Raw genomic sequence first — 20,843 nt, 5'->3', positions numbered from 1 at the left:
GTGTCGAATCAGATAAATCTGCATTGGACTAAGTTAAATGTTTATACACACATTTTTGTGTCATCTAGAAATTATTTGTAAATATTGTGCCAAATACAATAATATATATAGATGCCCTGGGTCATACAAAATTTTTCTTGGATGAAGTGAAATTGCCTCCCAAACATTCCTACAACTATCTTGTTAACATGTAATTGAACATAACATAGAGACTGCAACAACTCATCCTGTCAAGATGTAGAACTCACATCTATCCTACACGTATCTTGCTAACATGTAATTGAACATAACATAGAGACTGCAACAACTCATCCTGTCAAGATGTAGAACTCACATCTATCCAGTTTTCAATATGGTCACACTCAATAATCCATTGAGCCTATTGTAACTTTTGTGTCCTCCAAACTACTTATCCATATTTTACTGTTCCCTCCTTTGACAAATACATAACTCACATGACACAAGAATGCCAATATTGGGAAAGGAACTGATATGATGGTGGCTCTATTTTAGGAGTATGCATAATAAATGTGTACATGTAATATGGGGACATTGTCTAGAGTAGCTTGTGTACTTTGCAAACTTAGTTTCAACTGAACAAGTGTGAGGATCTCAAAGCTGAGTGACTGTCACGGAACATATATTATTTCTTTGTTCTCTCATTTTTTTCTCTATACTCCAATGTTCTTATATATGTACTTCAGACATCAACTTTTGATTCTCTGTTATTTTCTACTTTATGATTAATTTACCTTGTCTCGAATCATTTTCTCACAGATTTCATCACCCTTTCTTGCAGTCACTTACATTTGCAATTACTTGTAAAGCCACTACAAAGCTGACTGTAGTATGCAAACTTTTTTTTTGCGTTATTAACTTAATGTGTGTAGTGTGTCTTTGGAATTTATGTTATTTTGACACCTCCTTTCATTAAACGAACATTACCTTCAGCCTCTCCACTCTAAACTTTGTTAACAATCCTGCTGTTTGTTAGCATCTAAATAAAATTTCTCCATTTTTTTCCAATCTGTGCTAATGCCAGAGTGTGAGAAGTCTAAACTCAAAAGCATTTTGAACCTCTTCCACATTCACTCAAGTTTCTGCTTTTCATATAGTTTTTAGCTAGGCATGCCTCTTAGAGAGATTAAAAGCTGCCATTTCCCTCCACATCATTTCTGTCTTTTCATACTCCCTCGGGCTTGCTCACTCGCTATGTCTATGAATGAAACTATACACTAGAGATGAAGTTGAGCCATTTTAAAAAGACTGGCCATAGCTTTTAATCTACATCCAATCATCCTGATTTATGTTTTCTGCAGTTTCCTATATTACATCAGGCAAATGCCACGATGGTTCTCTCCATAAGGCCACCGGACCCACCTGTCCCATCCTTACCAAACTGGACCTGTAAATATGTAAGTGCCTGTATGTACAACTTAACCTTTAAAAAATGTAATGATATTACATATCTAATGTCCTTGTAAATGTACTACTGAAAATACAGTGTAGTGTTCGCTAGCTGATAATGTATGTTCTTGCTGATTCCACTAACTTGCCACAGTATTCCAGTAGCCTTTCATTTCTCATTGTCATTTCCCATAAAATTGTTCCCTTGCAATTTTTTTATCCTGTATTATTTGCCTCACATTATATCATATTTTTACATACTGATTTTGATGCTTTGTTTCATGTTAATGTTGACAGTTTATTAAACAGTAGTTGTGAGAGATGTATGCACATCTTTATTCCGGTTGCTGATGTGGTTCAGTTTTGGTTGCCATGTTAGTATAACAAATCAGTTCGGAACAACAGAACAAGTTGCACTCTACAAAAACAAATAAATGTCTCGACAGTAATTGTATTTCCACGAGCAAAATTATTATGTAAAAGTAAATAAAGGGGGCTATAGGCCTAAAGTAACATGGTAAATGATTTATTATATACACTGGACTAAAAACTATTTTGAAATAAAAGTTTTTTGTATCAATTACCATAGATTTAGGTGTTCTTTTTTTTGTGCAGGTAACAAGCTGTGACAGGAAAGTTCACGATTTCTCAAACAAAACATAGCACCAGCATAATTAAACAATGAATAAGAAAAATGAAAAACCAAAGCCACACTTGAATTTGTGCATGTATAGTCACATATTTTAGTGAGTACTTGACAAATTTCAAAGGCGTGTAACATCACATTTATGATGCTCTAGTATATGGTATTTGATATTACACGTAAAAAATTTCAAGTACCGTTATTTTTCTCAAATAATATAAATTAACTGCACCGGGCAAATCACCTGAAAACCTGAACCTTGGTATTGTCACTAACATAAACAAATATAGGATACTTTGACTTCAAATTCGCACCTTCGAACTCGAATAATCCAAAGACACTCTTAGTTTCAGTTCGTCTTTCGGCCGATAAAAGGTGAGACTTCCATAACTATTTTCATGGTTGAGCGGTCAAGATTATATTTGATTAACTGCAAGTAAACAACAGAATTTATTACGATCAGTCTTAGGCGAAGATTTTCCTGTTACCGCACGTTCTCGAAACGAGTGTGCACTGGGCTGTGTATTATATGAAACGTTGCAAAAACAAAGATGGAAGAAAGTGGCGTAGCCTTAGTCAGCACGGAGTGGAGTTGTATTTGTTGATGTGGTTATACGTGTGTATGCCTACCTGGAAGCGTTGAAAAAATATACATTGTGTTGTGTTTTGTGAAACAAGTATAATGCAACAAATCGATACAACTGCATCGCGCGGCAGCCACCGCTAAAACCATGGACTTCGGCTGTGTGAGTCGTGCGGCTGTTTTGGTGATTGTGCGTCTGTGTGAGTTGTACTGGCGGGTGGAATAATCTGTCTGCCGTAGGATTTTGCAAACATAATCATGATACTGTAAATATGGAAAACAAAATAATAAGACAGCGGTCTCAATGTGCTTCAGGTAACTACGCTTTATAGTGTCTTTTATATACCGAGGTGGAAATTTGTTTTCGAATTTAACAGCGATTGTTTTGTCCACAGAATTGTATTTTCTAATTACGAAGTTCTTGGATGCTAGCCCTTGTCATCAGACAGCAGCGGTAAGTACTTGTGATGCTGTTTATAGGTGTATTTTTAAGACGTAGTTTTAATGTGTTCTTTAATTTTTCAGGTGTTAAAACAAGAACTTCAGCGCCTGAAGGTTAGTATCACTCACTGTTTTGTCACCCGGTTGACTGTCGAGCTATAATCGCGCGTGTAGCACGTGGTTTGACAGTCAAAACATTCGGTATGGGGAGGTCACTGACCGAAAATATTTGTTATAAGCCTCGAATAGTTTACCCAGAGTAGTAATTTTTAACATTTATTCCAGATACTGCCGAGGCGACTCGATTGGCAAGGAAATGAACATGAACAAACTTTTGGTGAACTGGTAAGTTTACCACCAAACCATTCCAATTTGCTTAAATTTACTTAACTGTGTTACTTGGAGATAGGTTGTAATCAGCTGCATAATTTATCGAGTTTTTTTTTTTTTTTTTAAACTTGCTTGTCAGGTGTGCAAAGCATAGCAGCGCAGGTCCCGTCGTCAACGAAATCAATGAATTTAAACATGATTGTAGATTGATTTGAAATGTAAACAGTAGCCATTTATTGGTATTTTATACTGTTGTCTTTTTCAAGTGACCACAGTGCAATTCTCGTGACAACGAAACAAGGATTTATTAGTACCAAGTGAAACAGTAAAAGAAGACTTCGTCGCCGTTAGCCATAAAGTCGCGGGTATAGAACGCGTACTAGTTACGTGATCAACGAGACACAAATTTAATGTTTGTAAACGAATCATACAGTGATTCCGAGCCTGATAGATAATACTTTTACGAGAGGCGAGATTATCATTGCGCAATCATAGAACACGATTTCAGACCCTGTTTTTAGTGCCTTGATAAATGTCACGAACGGTAGAACGTGTTTAGTACTGGAAGATATTTTGTTTACGTGTTGTTTAACGGAAATAAGCATGTTTTGTTTTCAGTTTCACAAACATTGTACACTGTACATAGAATAAGCTGAAAACCAATGATTCACAGGTCTTCGGATAATGTTTGTGGTATATACCAACTGTTTGATTGTTATGATTGTAGGGGGGTGAGATACCCCCCTCCCCCTTCCGTTCTTTTTTACATACACACATACGAATACAACTGTTACGTAAAGCAACTGATCTACTGATCTGCATAACCGGCTGTTCATAGTTATAACCGAAGTTTAGTTCATTTATTTATTTGAGATAGTTAATGGTATACAGCCAGCAGGTAGAAAAATCTATATATCCTATTTACGAAATCCTATTTACGAAAAGAGTTTTTTTTCTTCAAAAACTTGATAATGCTCTGGTTACTGATGCCCCATCCATTTCTCTTGCTACCTGTCAATAATTTGTAACCTTTTCCGCTGTCTGGTGTGGTTCCGAGCGACGGTTGAGGCATAGTGAGTAAATTTCCTGTCTCGTCGTCCGGGTTTACGTTTACCGTAGTTTTTCCAAACTGATGCATACAAATGCCTACATAAATTCTTTAACTACACATTCCTAGTGCTTCTCCTCAGTAGGTTCCTTCGATTAGTGAGACTTGTTACTTGAATTAACGTCGTTGATGGAGTTTTCTGTTCTCCAAGATTTAGAAAGGCCATAAATATGGTTTTGTTTACATTTTTACAAGTCACATTTCCTTAATGAGGTACAGATTCGCCATAATAGACGAAATTGCGTAACAAATTATTTAATTTGGGTTGTTCAGCAAAAAATTTTGAGAATTGTTTACTTTTTGCTTAAATTTTTATAGCTCAGTTTTTGCGGCAATGAACCTCATGTATACATGTCTGTTGACACGAAGTCCACTGCACTTCTTTCATAATGAAAGTATGTTACAGGACTAGATTTTTTTTTCTTTTGTTCTTAATTGACAATCTGTTTACTTTCCCATACCAGCTGATTCATAATTCAGTAGATAACAGCTGTTTTCTGAACCTGACAGTGAGGAAAAGGCTCATATGTTAAGTAAGCTTATATGTTCATTTTGTGTAAGCCTTGTGGAATTTTACATCAGTTGGTCTGTGATTTTGTCACTAAGCATTAGTATAATTGGTAATGCAGTCAGTTACAGTATACAATTAATTTTTGGCAAATAACCTTTTCTTCAGTGATGGAGTGTCAAATAAAAAAAAGGTATTTTTGCAGTTATAGACAGACTTACCCTTACTATAATTTTCATCTAATATATCATTCCAGGATGTCTAAAGATACAAGACCATCAATTAATATTTCCTTAAGTTAATTTTCCTAACTAAATCTCCTTATTCTCCACAGTTAGTTTTTGCTGAATATTTTTGGCAAGTAGTTACATATCTATGACAGTAAATAAAGTGTGGTGTGGTGGAGCTAGGCTGTGTCATTGCACTATCATGTCTTCAGATTACATATACTGAGTCCATCACGACAGCCCTTTACTAATCAGGAAAATGTTATCTTCCTCTCCTTTGGTTGAAACAGAATTTTTCAGTAAGTTGGAGAGCATTATTCCATTAACAGAGTTCATATTAGGAGTTGACCACTTTCTGCCAAACAGAGAACTGAGATGGACATCTCTAGTTGTTTGCTCCAAATTTTCATCCATGCCTCTCTCCCACACATCTCTTTTATTAAAACTAAATTCCTCAATCAACATCATATTCCTGCTGTCATCATTAAACTTGTAATAGGCCAGATTTCTCTGAGGAAGCAGGATCAATACAGTCATGTGTGTAGCTGATCTTCTGTTGTTTATATCAGCTGCAATTTTGTGCATGAATTTCACAAGCAATTAAAAGTGTCTTGGAATTCTAGAGGAAAAATGAATCTGTGCCACTGCACTATCTTGCCTTCAAAATGTTTCAGCAAGCAGGATGCACCACTTGAATAAAGCCATACTTTCTATCCATTTTTACCCTATGTGACAACCAGTTTTTAATGTGTTGTGTGTCTTTTCCTTGGCCTTGAAGTCGATTTCTTGCAGTAACATTTCCAAGAAGGCACTGTAGACCAACTGCACAGATCAATCACAAGGAATAGCCAGAAGTGCAGAGATAATGTTTACATTTAGTCTGTCTCAGTATGTTACAGAGCATTATTTTGCAACCTCATTTTCAAATGATGAATTGTTAACCTTCATTTGCTTACTACACACCCAAAGATGAAGAGAGAGAGAAAAAAACCTCCTGACAAATAAATATATATCTCCAAAATAAAGTTCTCATCTGGAGGATTTACATAGCTTATGACTTAACTCAGTTTTTATTGTTCTCCAGTGCATAAACATATGGGAAACTGAATGATGCTTGTTCTGGTAATAAGCAAACATTTTCATTTGCCATTGTCCGAAATGAGTGTTACCTTATAATGAATGACAATTTTTTCTGGGACATACTTCGTGATCTGCATGTTCTCCATCCATCCCCATTCCGCCCACAGCTCGTGGTCGTGCGGTAGCGTTCTCGCTTCCCACGCCTGGGTTCCCGGGTTCGATTCCCGGCAGGGGTCAGGGATTTTATCTGCCTCGTGATGGCTGGGTGTTGTGTGATGTCCTTAGGTTAGTTAGGTTTAAGTAGTTCTAAGTTCTAGGGGACTGATGACCATAGATGTTAAGTCCCATAGTGCTCAGAGCCATTTGAAACATCACCATTCCCACTGATCTATTTCAGCTGATTATTCTGCATTCTTCTGAAGCATGTATTGCATTTCTACACGGCTTTGACTGTGTCAAATACTCCTTGCCAGACTTATTAGTAGATGAGCTACATGCTATAATGATATGTGTAACATGTCTGTGGACTTTTTTCAGTTTCTGATTAGCAGGAAGCAATATGTAATCCTGGTAGGTTTTTTTTAATATCGTATTATCACATCCATGCTTTGTCATCTATGAGTTCCAGTCTTCCACTACATTTGATTTGACAACACTCCAGTTGTAAAACTCAATTGTATCTCCATTATTTTCCTACTAGCTTACTTCTAAATGTTTAAACACCGCCAAAACTTCGAATGTTTCGTCTACTGCTACCTGATGACAGGGTGAGGAAGTGTAACTCCTGGAAATTTCCTCATACCACACATTTTAATAAGTAAAATACCAATGTGCCCCAAAGAACATGACATGCTTTTAACTGTGGTTACATTGTCATTTCTGATGCAAGGAAGGGTTTTTAACTGGGCAGTTAAAGATTGCTTTTTGTTAAAAAAAATTGCACATATTTTTCGACGTAATCTATATTTAGGTCACGTGCTCCAGCCACGAATATCATTAGACGTGGGAGCAGGTCGAGGTCGGAAATACGAATGGGATGGACGTTCCAACAATTGTGGCTTCAAATCCCTTACTTTTCCCTTTGCCAAATTACGTTTACCTTTAGCTACAGTGTCTTGATGAAATGTGATTTTCTTTTGCAATCCAGGTGTCTTGTAACCCATTTTTTCTTCCAGTTGGCCCGAAGACGTTACGAGTGTTCGCTAGTTATTGCTTCTACCTTTGCAGGGTAGTCAGTAAGAACAATTCGTGTGAGATTTTTCTCCCGGCGTAGACAGTGTTCGAGTAGCTTAAGGGAATGCAGCCACCCAACCACCGATATTTCGACAGGATCACACTCTGCCACGAACTCCTCTGCACCTGCTTGCTGCCGTGTTGCCTTGATAATGGCAGGGTGTACTCCTGTTGAAAATCGGCGGTTGTCGACGACGTCACACGGCTGTAAATTGTTTTAACAAGAATAAACCATTTTGCCTACCAGAATCTGAACGTAGACTTTCTAGCACATCAAGTCAACTTCTTTCCTTGTGCTGGGCAACTGGATTACACCCACTGGATAGATTTTTTTTTTTTTTTTTTCCTCCCGTGACTTATAAGCGCGGGCCCACGTCTCATCTACTATGACAAAGTGTCAAATAAAATCTAGTGAATCAAATATCCAGACGTAGCTGAGAATCTGGTTTTCAAATTAGCATTTCCTCAGCATCCAATAATGTAAGCACAAACCTTAGTCGTAGTTAATTCCTCATTAAAAATGTTCTGTATTCATTTTTCCGATTTTGCTGTCTTATATCTCGTACTCACGTCTTCAGTCAACGACCGTTCAATATTTCATTGTGTCCTTTCTCATTGTTCTTATCCATAATTTCATATTTGAGACGTCCTTCCCGTGGATCACCTTCAAGAGGAGTAGGGCCACGCTTAAATGTATCGTCTCATTCCTTAACTGTTAGAAAATTAAGCAGGTGACTAGTAAGAATCGTTCGCTAACTGTCGAACGGTCTCCGTCGGCGGTTTGCAAAAACGGAATTGTTTCCCAGTGTTCAACTGAGTTTCATAAAATCGAGAAATATGATGTGAACTTTAGTCAGCGCCCATGTAAGCCGGGAGCAAAGAGCCGCAAGACCGGGTAACATCGGCGCTTTGTGGTAGTCTATGCGGTAGATTATAAGGCGAGGGTGGGGATCCGTGCGACACACTGCGCGACTCCACCCGAGCAAAGATCGCGTGTTCCCCTCCTCTCTCCCTCCCACCATGGTACTATGTATCACGGTTGGCTGTCATGGGGAAAGCCAAGTGACGAGGGAATTGATTTAATGAATGTCCATTTTTTTTATTTCCGCTGGAATTAAAGATCTGGCACAGAGAACCACTATACAAAATACAGATCTCGAGTTAGTTAAACCATATGTACGTAATACAAGCGTAAAAAACGAAGAATCGCAATTTTAGGCTGCCCTGGGTTTCACTAATATTGTCCGAATGTTGTGTGCGGCAGACTTCGAGCCTTGGCGGAATGATTGCTGAACATGATCCATTCACCATACCCGAGTAAAATGTTTTTGTTGGTGTAAACTGTTTGTATTTTTCTTATACAGCTGTCTTGCAGCTTTTGCTTATCCGGTGCATATTACTCCTCTGAAGAAATTGTCACGGAAGTACCTAACACTGCGAAGCGCGTGTCAGCAATTGTTGAGGAGGCGTGTATCAGTTAGAGCGAACATCACCGAGCTGTTATAAACATCATTTTACGCTCAGCCGTCGGTCGCTTTTTCCATTCATAACACATGCTTTACTTTATACGAGACTGTCCATTCTGTCAATGTCGGTAACAAATATTTTCCCGGCACTGGCTGATAAAAACTAGAGATTTTAGTGCAGTCGCCTGTTCGAACTGAGATAATTTCGTTATGACGGCGTCGGTGTGCAGTTCCTGTATTTGCTACGGTATTCTCTCGCCTTTCTGAGTTGGTTATATTCATCATTGGATAGGCCTTGTCACCGATATGTGTTTTAAAATATCTCGATATAATGTGTAAAGAGTTTCTAGTAAGTGTAGAGATGGTGAGGAAAGTGATCGATTCGTCTATAGACGCCGTGATTTTTGCTAATAGCATTAAATTGTAAGTAAACATTATTCCACAAAAATCTGTGCCGACGGGAGACGCCATTTCTAAATCTGATCTATTTAGGGCGTTTTAGCGATTCTGATGACCCTTGGAGTGCCAGAAAAGCAGGATCAGTAAGTAAATCTCGATCATAGACAAGCTGTTGTTTCCCCCAAAACTAAGCAGTCGAGGAATTAAGGCGATTTTATTTCCAGGTCCACCAACTATGTATCAGCCTCGAACAGATTGTTGCTTTGGAGATATTCTTGCTGTTATAGAACAAACTGGAAATATGGTGTCAGACCTGTTTGAGTTGTCAGCAGTGGTTTCTATTCAGCAATTTTTGTTATGGAAGCATCTCTGATATAGGCGGGAGCAATCATACATTTGTAGTAATTTACTTTCCTCGAAACTCATCAGCAGCTCTCTTTGGTAAATTGAAGTCTGATTTTGAATCACAACAGAACCCTTTTACACTCCGTCACCACTTCAAATTCTGTTGGGGACGTCTAGCCGCCGTTGGTTTTATGCTCTTCCCTGTGAAAGTCGCAGCTGATGAACCGAGCGTGTAGGCACCGTCGGTAAGTTGTAGACGAAGCTTATGATGCCGTGCTGTACGGTAAGGTATCGACTCTGAGTGACTGTTGGAAGCTAAAAGATGACTTAAACAAAATTTCTAGTTGGGGTGATGGATGGCAGCTAGCACTAAATGTGGAAAAATGTAGTGTCCGGCTTAGACACAATCAAGTCGTTTAAATATCGGGGCATAGCTTTGCAAAGCAATATGAGGTGGAACGAGCATGTGAAAACTGTGGTGGGAAAGGCGAATAGTCGACTTCGGGTTATTTTAGGAAAGAGTGGTTCATCTTTAAGGGAGACCGCATGTAGACCACTGGTGCGACCTATTCTTGAGTGCTGCTCAAGTGTTTGGGATCCGTACCAGATCGGATTGAAGGACGACATCGAAGCAATTCAGAGGCGGGCTGCTAGATTTGTTACTGGTAGGTTCGAACAACACGTAAGTGTATGGAGATGGTTCGGAACTCCAGTGGGAATCCCTGGAGGGAAGGCGACGTTCTTTTGGAGAAACACTATTGAGTAAATTTAGATAACCGCCATTTGAAGCTGACTGCGGAACGAGCCTACTATCGCCAACATACATGGTGCGTAAGGACCACGGAGATAAGATACAATAAATTAAGGCTCATACGGAGGCATAGAGGCTCGGTTTTTCCTCAGTCTGTTTGTTAGTGGAACAGGAAAAGAAATGTCCAGTAGTGGTACAAGGTACCCTCCTCCAAGCACCGTACGGTGGCTTGCGGAGAATTGTTGGACGTTGATGGTGGTATTTCTACTAGAATAGTTAATGATGTGGAGTAAAATGTAGAAGTTAATAATTTAAGTACATAGGTGAAATGATACGCGCACTCGCGCGACTGCTACGGTCGCAGGTTCGAATCCTGCCTCGGGCATGGATGTGTGTGATGTCCTTAGGTTAGTTAGGTTTAAGTAGTTCTTAGCCTAGGGGACTGATGACCTCAGGTGTTAAGCCCCATAGTGCTTAGAGCCATTTGAACCATTCTTTCTAGGCACGTTGAACAGTCCACGAATCTGGCAAATTAATGCACAATGTGCTCATGGGCACGTCCAAACTCGATAACTCCCTTCTGCCATTTTGCTACGTCCCCTCGTCGATTCGTCTTATTGCGCTGATTCTATACAACAAACTGACACATACACACAACTTCAGTGTCATGATTAATCTCAACGGTGGATGGTCACATGACCGCCTGATCTACGCCATTTACAGCAGTCCATAGACACCAGTGCTACAAATATTTTGCCCGGTGACCTTACAACTCAGTGGATTAGACATATAAACCACTACAACCAGAGGATGATAAAATGAAAAAAAGTTTTGTACCGCTTTCGTATCTGTGATCGTGTGTCGGCTTATATTGAAGGGGAGCACGGAAAAAGTATCCGCTACATATATAAAAATTAACAAAACAAAGACAGTATCTCCGAATGTGTTCAACATTGCAGAATTGTAAAATAAAAACCTGCGGCTGGATAACACCAAATACCGCGAATCTCCACCCCATGCATTCTGAAATGCTTGGACCCTCCTCGGCATAATGTCCCAAAGGGGTTGAGATGGTGCTGCTCAATCGTATCCCACGCTTAGACGGTGGCCCTGCTGACACAATGTGTGTGTGTGTGTGTGTGTGTGTGTGTGTGTGTGTGTGTCGTATTTCTGCGACGCACTGCAAGTTTCAACTCGTCCCAAGAAAGCTGGTTCATGTCAGCAAATATTTGGCTGATCCCTGCCTCCTGGAAAGAGGTGAGCACGATGTGGGTGTGATGTACCCGCGCATTTCGCCGTGAAATACAGACCCAGCAGCGAAATGTTGTCTGTAGGGCTAGACAGTAAACAGGATCATCTACCGATACTTTGCAGCCCTCAAACTATTCTCGACGGCGATGAAAGGAGTCCGATTCGTACATTATTCTGGCTCAAAACATGGCACACCTGCTTAACCCGTGGGATTGCAAGCCTGATAAATGATGGACGACCTAGCCGAGTCCACACTCTTCTCTGAAGAGAACCCACCGCAATTGATTAAAGTTCCATTCCAGGTGTTCCCATGTTCACCTTCTTCGCACACCACGGTAATGTATGTACTGTCGTTCGCAATTGACGCCTAGATGCCAAATTGACCGTCCTGCCTGGGTTGACAAAACACTCCCGGTTGCCAAATAAAACGGCAGCATAGATAGCTGCCGCAGTCCTCTCGGGGTACCTAGGAGCCATATCAGCTGTTGTTGTTAACTAATTACGATCAATTCGATGCAGACTATCAGTAATGTGTGTGTCTGTCGATCACGGTCGAATATTGAAATGGCGTCGCAGTGGTGTACGCCAATATGACGAGCAGCTTCCCTTGCTGATAACCTTCCTTGCCGTAGTGACTGCACACGCGGTCTGAGCATGAAATGAAGCATCTAGGCATGCCGATGAAGTGAACAGTGTGCTCAAACCGCATTCCTCCGTCCATGATTGGAGCTCTACTGAACTGCGCAGAGAATGCAGGTTTTCTTTTACCTCCATTTCACATGTGGCATTATGTGCCGATTTATTGTTGTCGAAAAAGTATTGATAAAAAGGTTTCTAATTAAAAAAAAAAAACATTCGAGAGGAGAAAATCCATTCGAGAGGAGGTTACTTTTTCGTAAGGTCTAATATTCCTATAGAACGAGGAATGTGAGAGTCCTGCAGCAGCAACAAGTCATTTTATGAAGCTTTTGTCCTACAGCAACAGGACGTAATAGTATGAAGCTTTCCTTCACTTTACTGATATGTGGTTAAGTATTTTCTCTCTCTTCCAGCCGTTTGTGACCGTGCGAAATCCAGCAGGAAATATATTAGTCATTAGACTTGTCTCCTGTCGTGCTTTAGTACAGTACCCGCCCAAAAGCCTTCCGCACCACATCGTTCTGACCCCTACGTTTCCTGTGAGACTAACCACTGTAAAACACATATTGAAGTCCCCGTAGTTTGAATTACCAAAAGCAGCATCCACTATATGGCATTTTCTCGCACTTTGTTTGTAATCGAGTATGGCGTTTTGTCTGTATCCTCCTCTTTGGCTTGTTAAATTCTTTGCGATAACTTAGTTTTCTCTCTTAAAAACTGTTCAGTTCTCGTCTGTAATGTATCAAACTTCTGTTAAATTTATCTGTCAGTCATTGTTCTTCACTACGAGCCTAATCTCATGTTCGAACAATCATCAGTTGATTACATCACTATCATGAAGGTACCTTTTCGGCAGACGGCTACATAGCCAGGTTGTAATTAAAACTATGTTATCCGTCTTGATCGTTTGCTAGAAATAGAGCACAGAATTAAAAACTGGGTTTCATTCCATTTCTGGTATGCCATATTGCACGATGATACCCTGAAGGGGTATTTGTAATAAAGATTGGTAACTATCTGAAGATGGTAATTCTATACCGTAAACAGTGAATCTTGTACACTTTGCTGCGATCAAGATATATAATAAATTTTAGCAGACGTCTTGATATTATCGCCCTTTCGTATTGCGGGACGAACACTGGTTCCTGACGTGTAAAAATTCCGTGTTTAAATTTAGTAACCAGAAATAATTATTAGGCTACCAGACGTCGTTCCAGCGCGCAGATTACCAGTGCGCTTTTCTGTATCTTTGAAATATGTCGTGTAGGGAAAAGTACACCGAAGTTCATGAAACCTTCACTATCACATGGTTTTCAAAACGAGCAGAAATCCCTGTATGGCCATACTGTTTTATGTTTTCCGTTGTACTCCTAAAACACTTCAGGCAACTGCCGGAATGCTTCATTCATTCAACTAAGCCACACCCGATTACTTATGGTATTTTCTACTCCATCTCTAGTGACGTCTGTATAGACGAGGCGTTAACTTTCCTTAGAGCGCCACGAGGGAATGAGACACACGAAATAGCTGTTGAGGGGGACCTCTTTGATATTTGTATCAGTCTTTGGATCTTTGGACATCGATGATGCGCGAATAGTTGCATAAAAAATATTACAGCTCGTTGAATATACACTATTTGTGTAGCACAAGTAGCGTATACTCAGTGAACTGTGAATTTTTTTATGCAATTAGTCGCGCATCATTGATGTCCAAACACTGATAGAAATATCAAAGAGGTCCCACGGGAACAAATGACCAGTTTGCGTAACTTTTCACAACCACACTTGTTTATTTAGGTGATAATAGGTTTGCGGACAAAGACTTTAAAAAGCCTCGAACAAGTGACTACGGGAATTTTACATTTAAGTTGAAATGGGAGTGACATTAGCGGCAATATTTTAAGAGAAAACGTGCTTTTAGGAGCATTTTTTTGGCGCGAGTCAGGCAGGCGGAGTCGCGCTTACCGCCCGCGCCCCCGCTGTATCTCCTCTCCTGTCATACCCCACGCGTTCGCAACAATTGAATTAAATTACGCAAGTTGTTAGTCGCACGCCCATTGTGTCAGTTTAGTTCTCTTTTTATTTGTACAAAGTTTCTTTTTGTATTGTTGAGTTTGCGAGAAAAACTTTTCGTGCAAACAAAGTTTCAAACAGACCAGCATGCCCAGTCAACCCTTCATATCGCAGGAATGCAAAAGAAAGGCCCACGACAACAACTTTTCACAGCGGCAAGTTGCAGTAGCAGGGATTTATGCTCCACAGGTAATAAAAAAAAAATCGCTTTAACCTGGATCTATGTAAAGCATTCATTCCAAGTAATATTCCTCTTCACAAACTTGCAGACCATATCCTCAAAGGTTTCCTACGCAAATATTGTTTAAACCAAAATAACAACATTGCGTAGAAATTACATACCGACAATTTAGGTATATGTTCTGGATGGAATACGCAATGAACTCGAGGATAACATTACTTGAATTTCAGCCGACGAAACTACCGACATTTGGCAGTTACATTGCAAATGTAATTGTTGGTGCGTTAAAACAAGAACCTTCTTCTTCGTATTTAGTGGCCTGCGAAGAACTTGAAAAGACAAATCGTTCTACAATCGCCAGATTTGTGAATGAGGATATTAGAAAAATATTTCCAGGATCTTCTGCAGATGAAAGGGTGTTTGTGTTTCTCTCAGATGCTGCTCCCCATATAATCAAAGCAGGAAAAGGCCTCAAAGTATTTTGTACCAGTTTGATTCATGTGACGTGCTTTGCTCACTGAGTACGTCACCTTACTGAAAAAGTTTGAAACTCAAGGTTTGGCAATGACTGAATCTATTCAATTAATGAATGAATTTAGTCAAAGAAAAGTTTGGCTTTGAACCTTTGTCCCAAATTGACAGTTTTGGTAATAGACCTGGTGAACTTTTGCCAGAAATTATACGTGCCAACATAGCACCCAAATTTAAATACTGCCCAGTTATCTCAATTGATGTAGAACAGTCCTTTTCTACTCATAAATGTAGTTTTGAGTGATCGAAGGCACAATCTTACTACCGAACATTTGGAACAGTACCTGATCGTTTATTTTTATAATAGTAGCAAAAAATTTGTAAAGGATAATTCAGTCCGGTAATATGAATTAAAAGACAATGTTGTTCAAAGAGTTCCTATTGTATGTTGTGCGTGTCCTTCTGCGTGTGATGTATCTCGAAGCTGGACCTGTGCTTATAGATTGTTTCGCGGCGACTAAATCTCATCGCATTTGCTTGTTATCGACAACAATAGGAAAGAAGGAACAATATTTTAAACATGATGGGCGTTTTTTTTTTGCAATTTTTTAAAAACTAATCTCGAAAAGGACGCTGCCTAACCCCTACCACAAAATATGCAGATCATGAGATAAACATTCTAGATGTCCTGATTTTTTTCCGTGGCCGGCGCTCTACCTCACAATCTATATCCACAGGTTCAACTTCGAGATACACTATGTGATCAAAAGTATCCGGACACCTGGCTAAAAATTACTTAAAAGTTCGTGGAGCCCTCCATCGGTAATGCTGGAATTCAGTATGGTGTTGGCCCACCCTTAGCCTTGAGGACACTTTCCACTCTCGCAGGCATACGTTCAATCAGGTGTCGGAAGGTTTCTTGGGGAATGGCAACCCATTTTTCACGGAGTGCTGTACTGAGGAGAGGTATCGATGTCGGTCGATGAGGCCTAGCACGAAGTCGCAAAGATATTCTATAGGATTCAGGTCAGGACTCTTTACAGGCCAGTCCACTACAGGGATGTTATGGTCGTGTAACCACTCCGCTACAGGCCTTGCATTATGAACAGGTGCTCGATCGTGTTGAAAGATGCAGTCGCCATTCCCGAATTGCTCTTCATCAGTGGGAAGCAAGAAGGTGGTTAAAACATCAGTGTTGGCCTGTACTGTGATAGTGCCACGCAAAACAACAAGGGATGCAAGCCCCCTCCATGAAAAACACGACCACATCATAACACCACCGCCTCCGAATTTTAATGTTGGCACTACACACGCTGGCATATGACGTTTACCGGGCATTCGGCATACCCCCACCCTGCCATGGATCGCCACATTGTGTACCGTGATTCGTCACTCCACACAACGTTTTTCCACTGTTCAATCGTCCAATGTTTAGCTCCTTACACCAAGCGAGGCGTTGTTTGGCATTTACCCGTGATGTGTGGCTTATGAGCAGCCGCTCGACTATGAAATCCAAGTTTTCTCACCTCCCGCCTAGCTTTCATAGAACTTGCAGTGGATCCTGGTGTAGTTAGGAATTCCTGTGTGATGGTCTTGATAGATGTCTGCCTATTACACACTACGACCCTCTTCAATTGTCGACGGTCCCTGTCACTCAACAGATGAGGTCGGCCTGTACGCTTTTGTGCTTTCACGTTTCCACTTCACTATCACATCGGAAACATTGGACCTAGGGATGTTTAGGAGTGTGGAAATCTCGCGTACAGACGTATGACACAAGTGACACCCAATCACCAGATCACGCTCGAAGTCCGTGAGTGTCGCGGAGCGCCCCATTCTGCTCTCTTACGATGTCTAATGACTACTGAGGTCGCTGATAGTGGATTACCTGGCAGTAGGTGGCAGCACAATGCACATAATATGAAAAACGTATGTTTTTGGGAGTGTCCCGATACTTCTCGTCAGATAGTGTATATCACATGCAGCAACTACTATGTTTTTTATTATTTGATTGTTCACGTTTCGATGATTTTCATGCGTATTTTAAGCATTTTTTCGTGCACGCGTAGCATGAAGACACAAAAGCAAATAAATTAAAGATGTGATATTAGGGCGTCCTGTAGATTTGTGTGTAAAAACGTAACAGCTGTTAAAGGCAACAACAGAGCTTGTATTTATGCATTTCGTCTTGTTAGTACGCACCACCACTAGGTGAACTGCAGCAATTTACATCCGCCATTGTTACGATAAAATGACTAATAGTGAAGCAACAAAAATTTGAAGATTATATCTTTATGCTGTATAAAGGAAATGTTTTTTTCCAGTTACAGTCTTTCTTCTATGACACCTAAAATTTAAGACGCTTCAAAATATGCTCGAAAAAGTACGCCTTCTCTTAAATATTATCACTGTGTCGATAGCATTTCAACTAAAAAGTAATATTCATATACCAGATAAAAATAGACATTTCCACAATTCCAACACACCGATTTTCGACATGCGATGTAACCAGAATATGATCTCAAGATCAGGGGTCAATCATTATGAAACGGATAGTACGCATTCCCTTCACGATTTCCTATTCGCAGATTTACTTTGTGGGGGTTTTATTTCGGAACAGCGAACAGATTTTATCAGTTTGCATTTTCCGATATGCTGCGCCACCACAATCGCATCCCACGGAACTATGCCTGACTGCGTGTTCCAGAATGTATTGTAGAGAGTGATACAAAACGACCGGATAACTATATTGCACGATAGCTGTTATGCACGAGTATAGATACCGTCTGCGGCAAACTCTGTGTTACTCTCAACCAGCTGAAACCTGAGGCCATACCTTATTTACTACAATCTTTGCGCTATACAGCAGTTAGCATCAACGAATTGCGAATTCGCATAGAATCATCTTTTAACGTTGTAAACCAGGATTGCATGTCAGGTATTTTGTTTATCAACACATAATAATTTTAGTTTATTAGAAAATTTCATGGGGCATTATCTTAGTCAACGCGAAACATAAACAGTTGTTGTTACCTAAATCCAAAAGTCGGAAACTCTCGATTTATAAGTTATATCAGCTCGATTTTTTTATCGGCTTTCTTTTGCGTTAAGAAAGAGATACTTCAGATAATTATGCATAAATGTAAGTCACTTGATTCTACGGTCACATGGGTGAAATTGTTTCACAGTTTGTGCCATTTCCAATCGACAATATGTCCCTGTATTTGCACGGATGGTATGCAAGTTGCGGAGTGCCACCTAACTGCTGTAGTATAAACTGATGCATATGATCGTGGCAACGTATCTTGTTAAAAATCTCAAGTACCCAAAAATATTTTCCATGAGAGTCACCTTAGCAATGCCCTTGGCAGAAATGCTGTACCAGGACTCTTCCGACAATCCCGATTCACCGAGCGAGGTCGCGCTGTGGTTACCACACTGAACTCACATTCGGGTGGACGACGATTCAAGCCAGCGTCCGGCGGTCCTGGTTTAGGTTTACCGTGATTTCCCTAAATCGCTTCAGGCAAATGCGGGAACGGCTCGTTTGAAAGGGCGCGGCAGATTTCCTTCTCCATTCTTCCCTAATCCGATGGGACCGATGACCTCGCTGTTTGGTTCCCTCCCCAGATCATCCAACCAACCAATCCGGAATAGTACCTCCACTCTCATAAGCAAACGATTTTACTATCTCGTTCCACCTAATATCGCAATAGCGAATACACGCACGATGTGAAAATAATACGAACAATGAGTTCTAGGCCGGGTAAACGGACGACAGAGATGTATTGAAAAAATTCTTGGCGAGTGTTAACGTATCTGCAAAGAAGACAGAAATTTGCGAGAATGTTTGTGATCCTTAAAGATTAAAGGAGAAGGTCGAAACACTTCTGAGGTGTGCTTGTAGCTTATGTAACCGGCCTGTTCAGCTAGTCGAGAGTGTTACAGAATGGCTATATTTGTTACATGTAAATCTCTGCAAGAAAGATCACCGTCTTGGGCAATATCAGAAATCGATACTGGAGACAAGTTTTCGAAAGCCACTTCTGCCTTCGTTGTATAACTTGCCTTAGGCCTGTATTTCACTATCAAAGATCTATGATGAAAGATAGGACCACGCTCTAGCTTTTAGAAAAGGTACCCCATTTCACCGTAAAACATTTTATGAAATTTCTTTGTATAGCGACCTGACGGGTGTAGATTTGGCTGCTCCCTGACGTTCACATACCAATTTGATGTACTCGCAGTTCCGTCGCGTTGACAAATAAACTCAGGTTTCTCCACCATTGCTGTGACTTATGGCACTAAGTAAGTTTTCAAACATGTGCAAGTATACATCCCCTGTGGTGCTTACATCAGGAAAAAGAAAAAAAAGCACACTCGTTGTTTCAATCGGCACGGTAAGATTTCCATCTCAGTAACAATGCAGCGTTTCTCATATCGAAATATTCGAACAGCTTAACTGCTGACTTTCTCAGACAAATGACATTTCGATTTATAATAAATGAAAAGCGCTAGTTTGCTTCTGTTTTACAGTATTACTTTTATTGCGTTAACCGTTTTTCGGCTTAAAAGGCCATCAGACATGAAGATGGCTTTGTAAGCCTAAAAACGGTTAACAGAAAAAAGTAATATGTAGAACAAAAGCAAACTAGCGCTTTTCGTTTATTATAACATTGTTCTACCAAGAACCGACGGAAGATTCAGTTAACATAAAATTTCGTTTCCTTACTGATTACGATTATTTTCAGTAAACACTAACTCTTTTCGGTAATGACAATAAAATTCTCACGGCACGCATACATCTATACAGACTATTTGCCAGTTTGAAGAAGGCAGGTTAGCGTCTGCCGTCTCATTGACGACAAGTACATCAGAGACGAGCACAAGCTGTGAAGTGAAGAAAATTGTGTCCTTTGAAAAGAAATCTTACTGTCATTGGTTTGAAGTGATTTGGATAAACAACGCCAAATCTCTAATCTAATGGGACAAACGGGATTTTAGCTAAGTTTTTTTCGAATGTACGGTCAGCAATTGCGGTTCTGCGAGATCCACTGCAGTCAGTTCCGTAGAACTTGCCTCGTTAGTGATATGGGAAACTACAAGCGTAGGATGGCTCTTCCTAAAAATCGTCCGTTGTCACGAAACTATTAGCTTCAGTCCCATTATTATGGGGAAATTACTGCGATAATGTGATAGAGATAATATCCTCGCCTGACTTGATGACAGAGAACTGTGAAGGAAAGTACATTTTTTCGTGGACACACACACACACACACACACTCTCTCACTCTCACTCTCTCTCTCTCTCTCTCTCTCTCTCTCTCTCTCTTTAAATGTGGTAGTATAGCTTTCGTCAAATAATTACTTCAGATAACTGTTTTTATACAAACACAATCTAGCGGCGGTGTGACATATGAGAGAACTGCCTCTTCCTGTTGAATAAATTTCGATAAAAGTGATGACGTTTTACTGCTGTTCGTACGTTTTGCGTAAGCAGTTGTTAGAAACTCAATTTTTAGTTGGACAAAAAATCTTCGCAAATATGCTATTAAGGTAAAAACGAAGTATCTACGTAGAGCATCCTGTTGGCAGCAGTGGCGGATGCGTAGGGTGGGACGCGCAGCCCCCCCCCCCCCCCCCCTTGCGGGGCCGCCCGCATTGCCACCCGCGCCTGCCCCGCACGCTATTCGTTTCTTCCGTCAGTC

At 40.3% G+C, this 20,843-nt stretch overlaps 1 protein-coding gene across 1 annotated transcript in view; it reads left to right on the top strand.

The window, feature by feature from the left end:
- Window positions 1-1,791: 1,791 nt before the first annotated feature.
- LOC126183565 (PH-interacting protein) overlaps window positions 1,792-20,843 on the top strand; it is a 273,245-nt gene continuing 254,193 nt past the window's right edge. The window contains exons 1-4 of the mRNA XM_049925643.1: window positions 1,792-2,948; window positions 3,029-3,087; window positions 3,159-3,188; window positions 3,360-3,419. Of these exons, the coding sequence (XP_049781600.1) occupies window positions 2,906-2,948; window positions 3,029-3,087; window positions 3,159-3,188; window positions 3,360-3,419 (192 nt within the window). The 5' untranslated portion in view covers window positions 1,792-2,905. The remainder of the gene's footprint in view (window positions 2,949-3,028; window positions 3,088-3,158; window positions 3,189-3,359; window positions 3,420-20,843) is intronic.

This window comes from Schistocerca cancellata, chromosome 4 (genome assembly GCF_023864275.1).
Source record: "Schistocerca cancellata isolate TAMUIC-IGC-003103 chromosome 4, iqSchCanc2.1, whole genome shotgun sequence".
In the NCBI taxonomy this organism is placed as follows: Eukaryota; Metazoa; Arthropoda; class Insecta; order Orthoptera; family Acrididae; genus Schistocerca; species Schistocerca cancellata.
The sequence above is the reverse complement of the archived record's forward strand: the minus strand, read 5'-3'. Positions and strand labels throughout refer to the sequence as shown.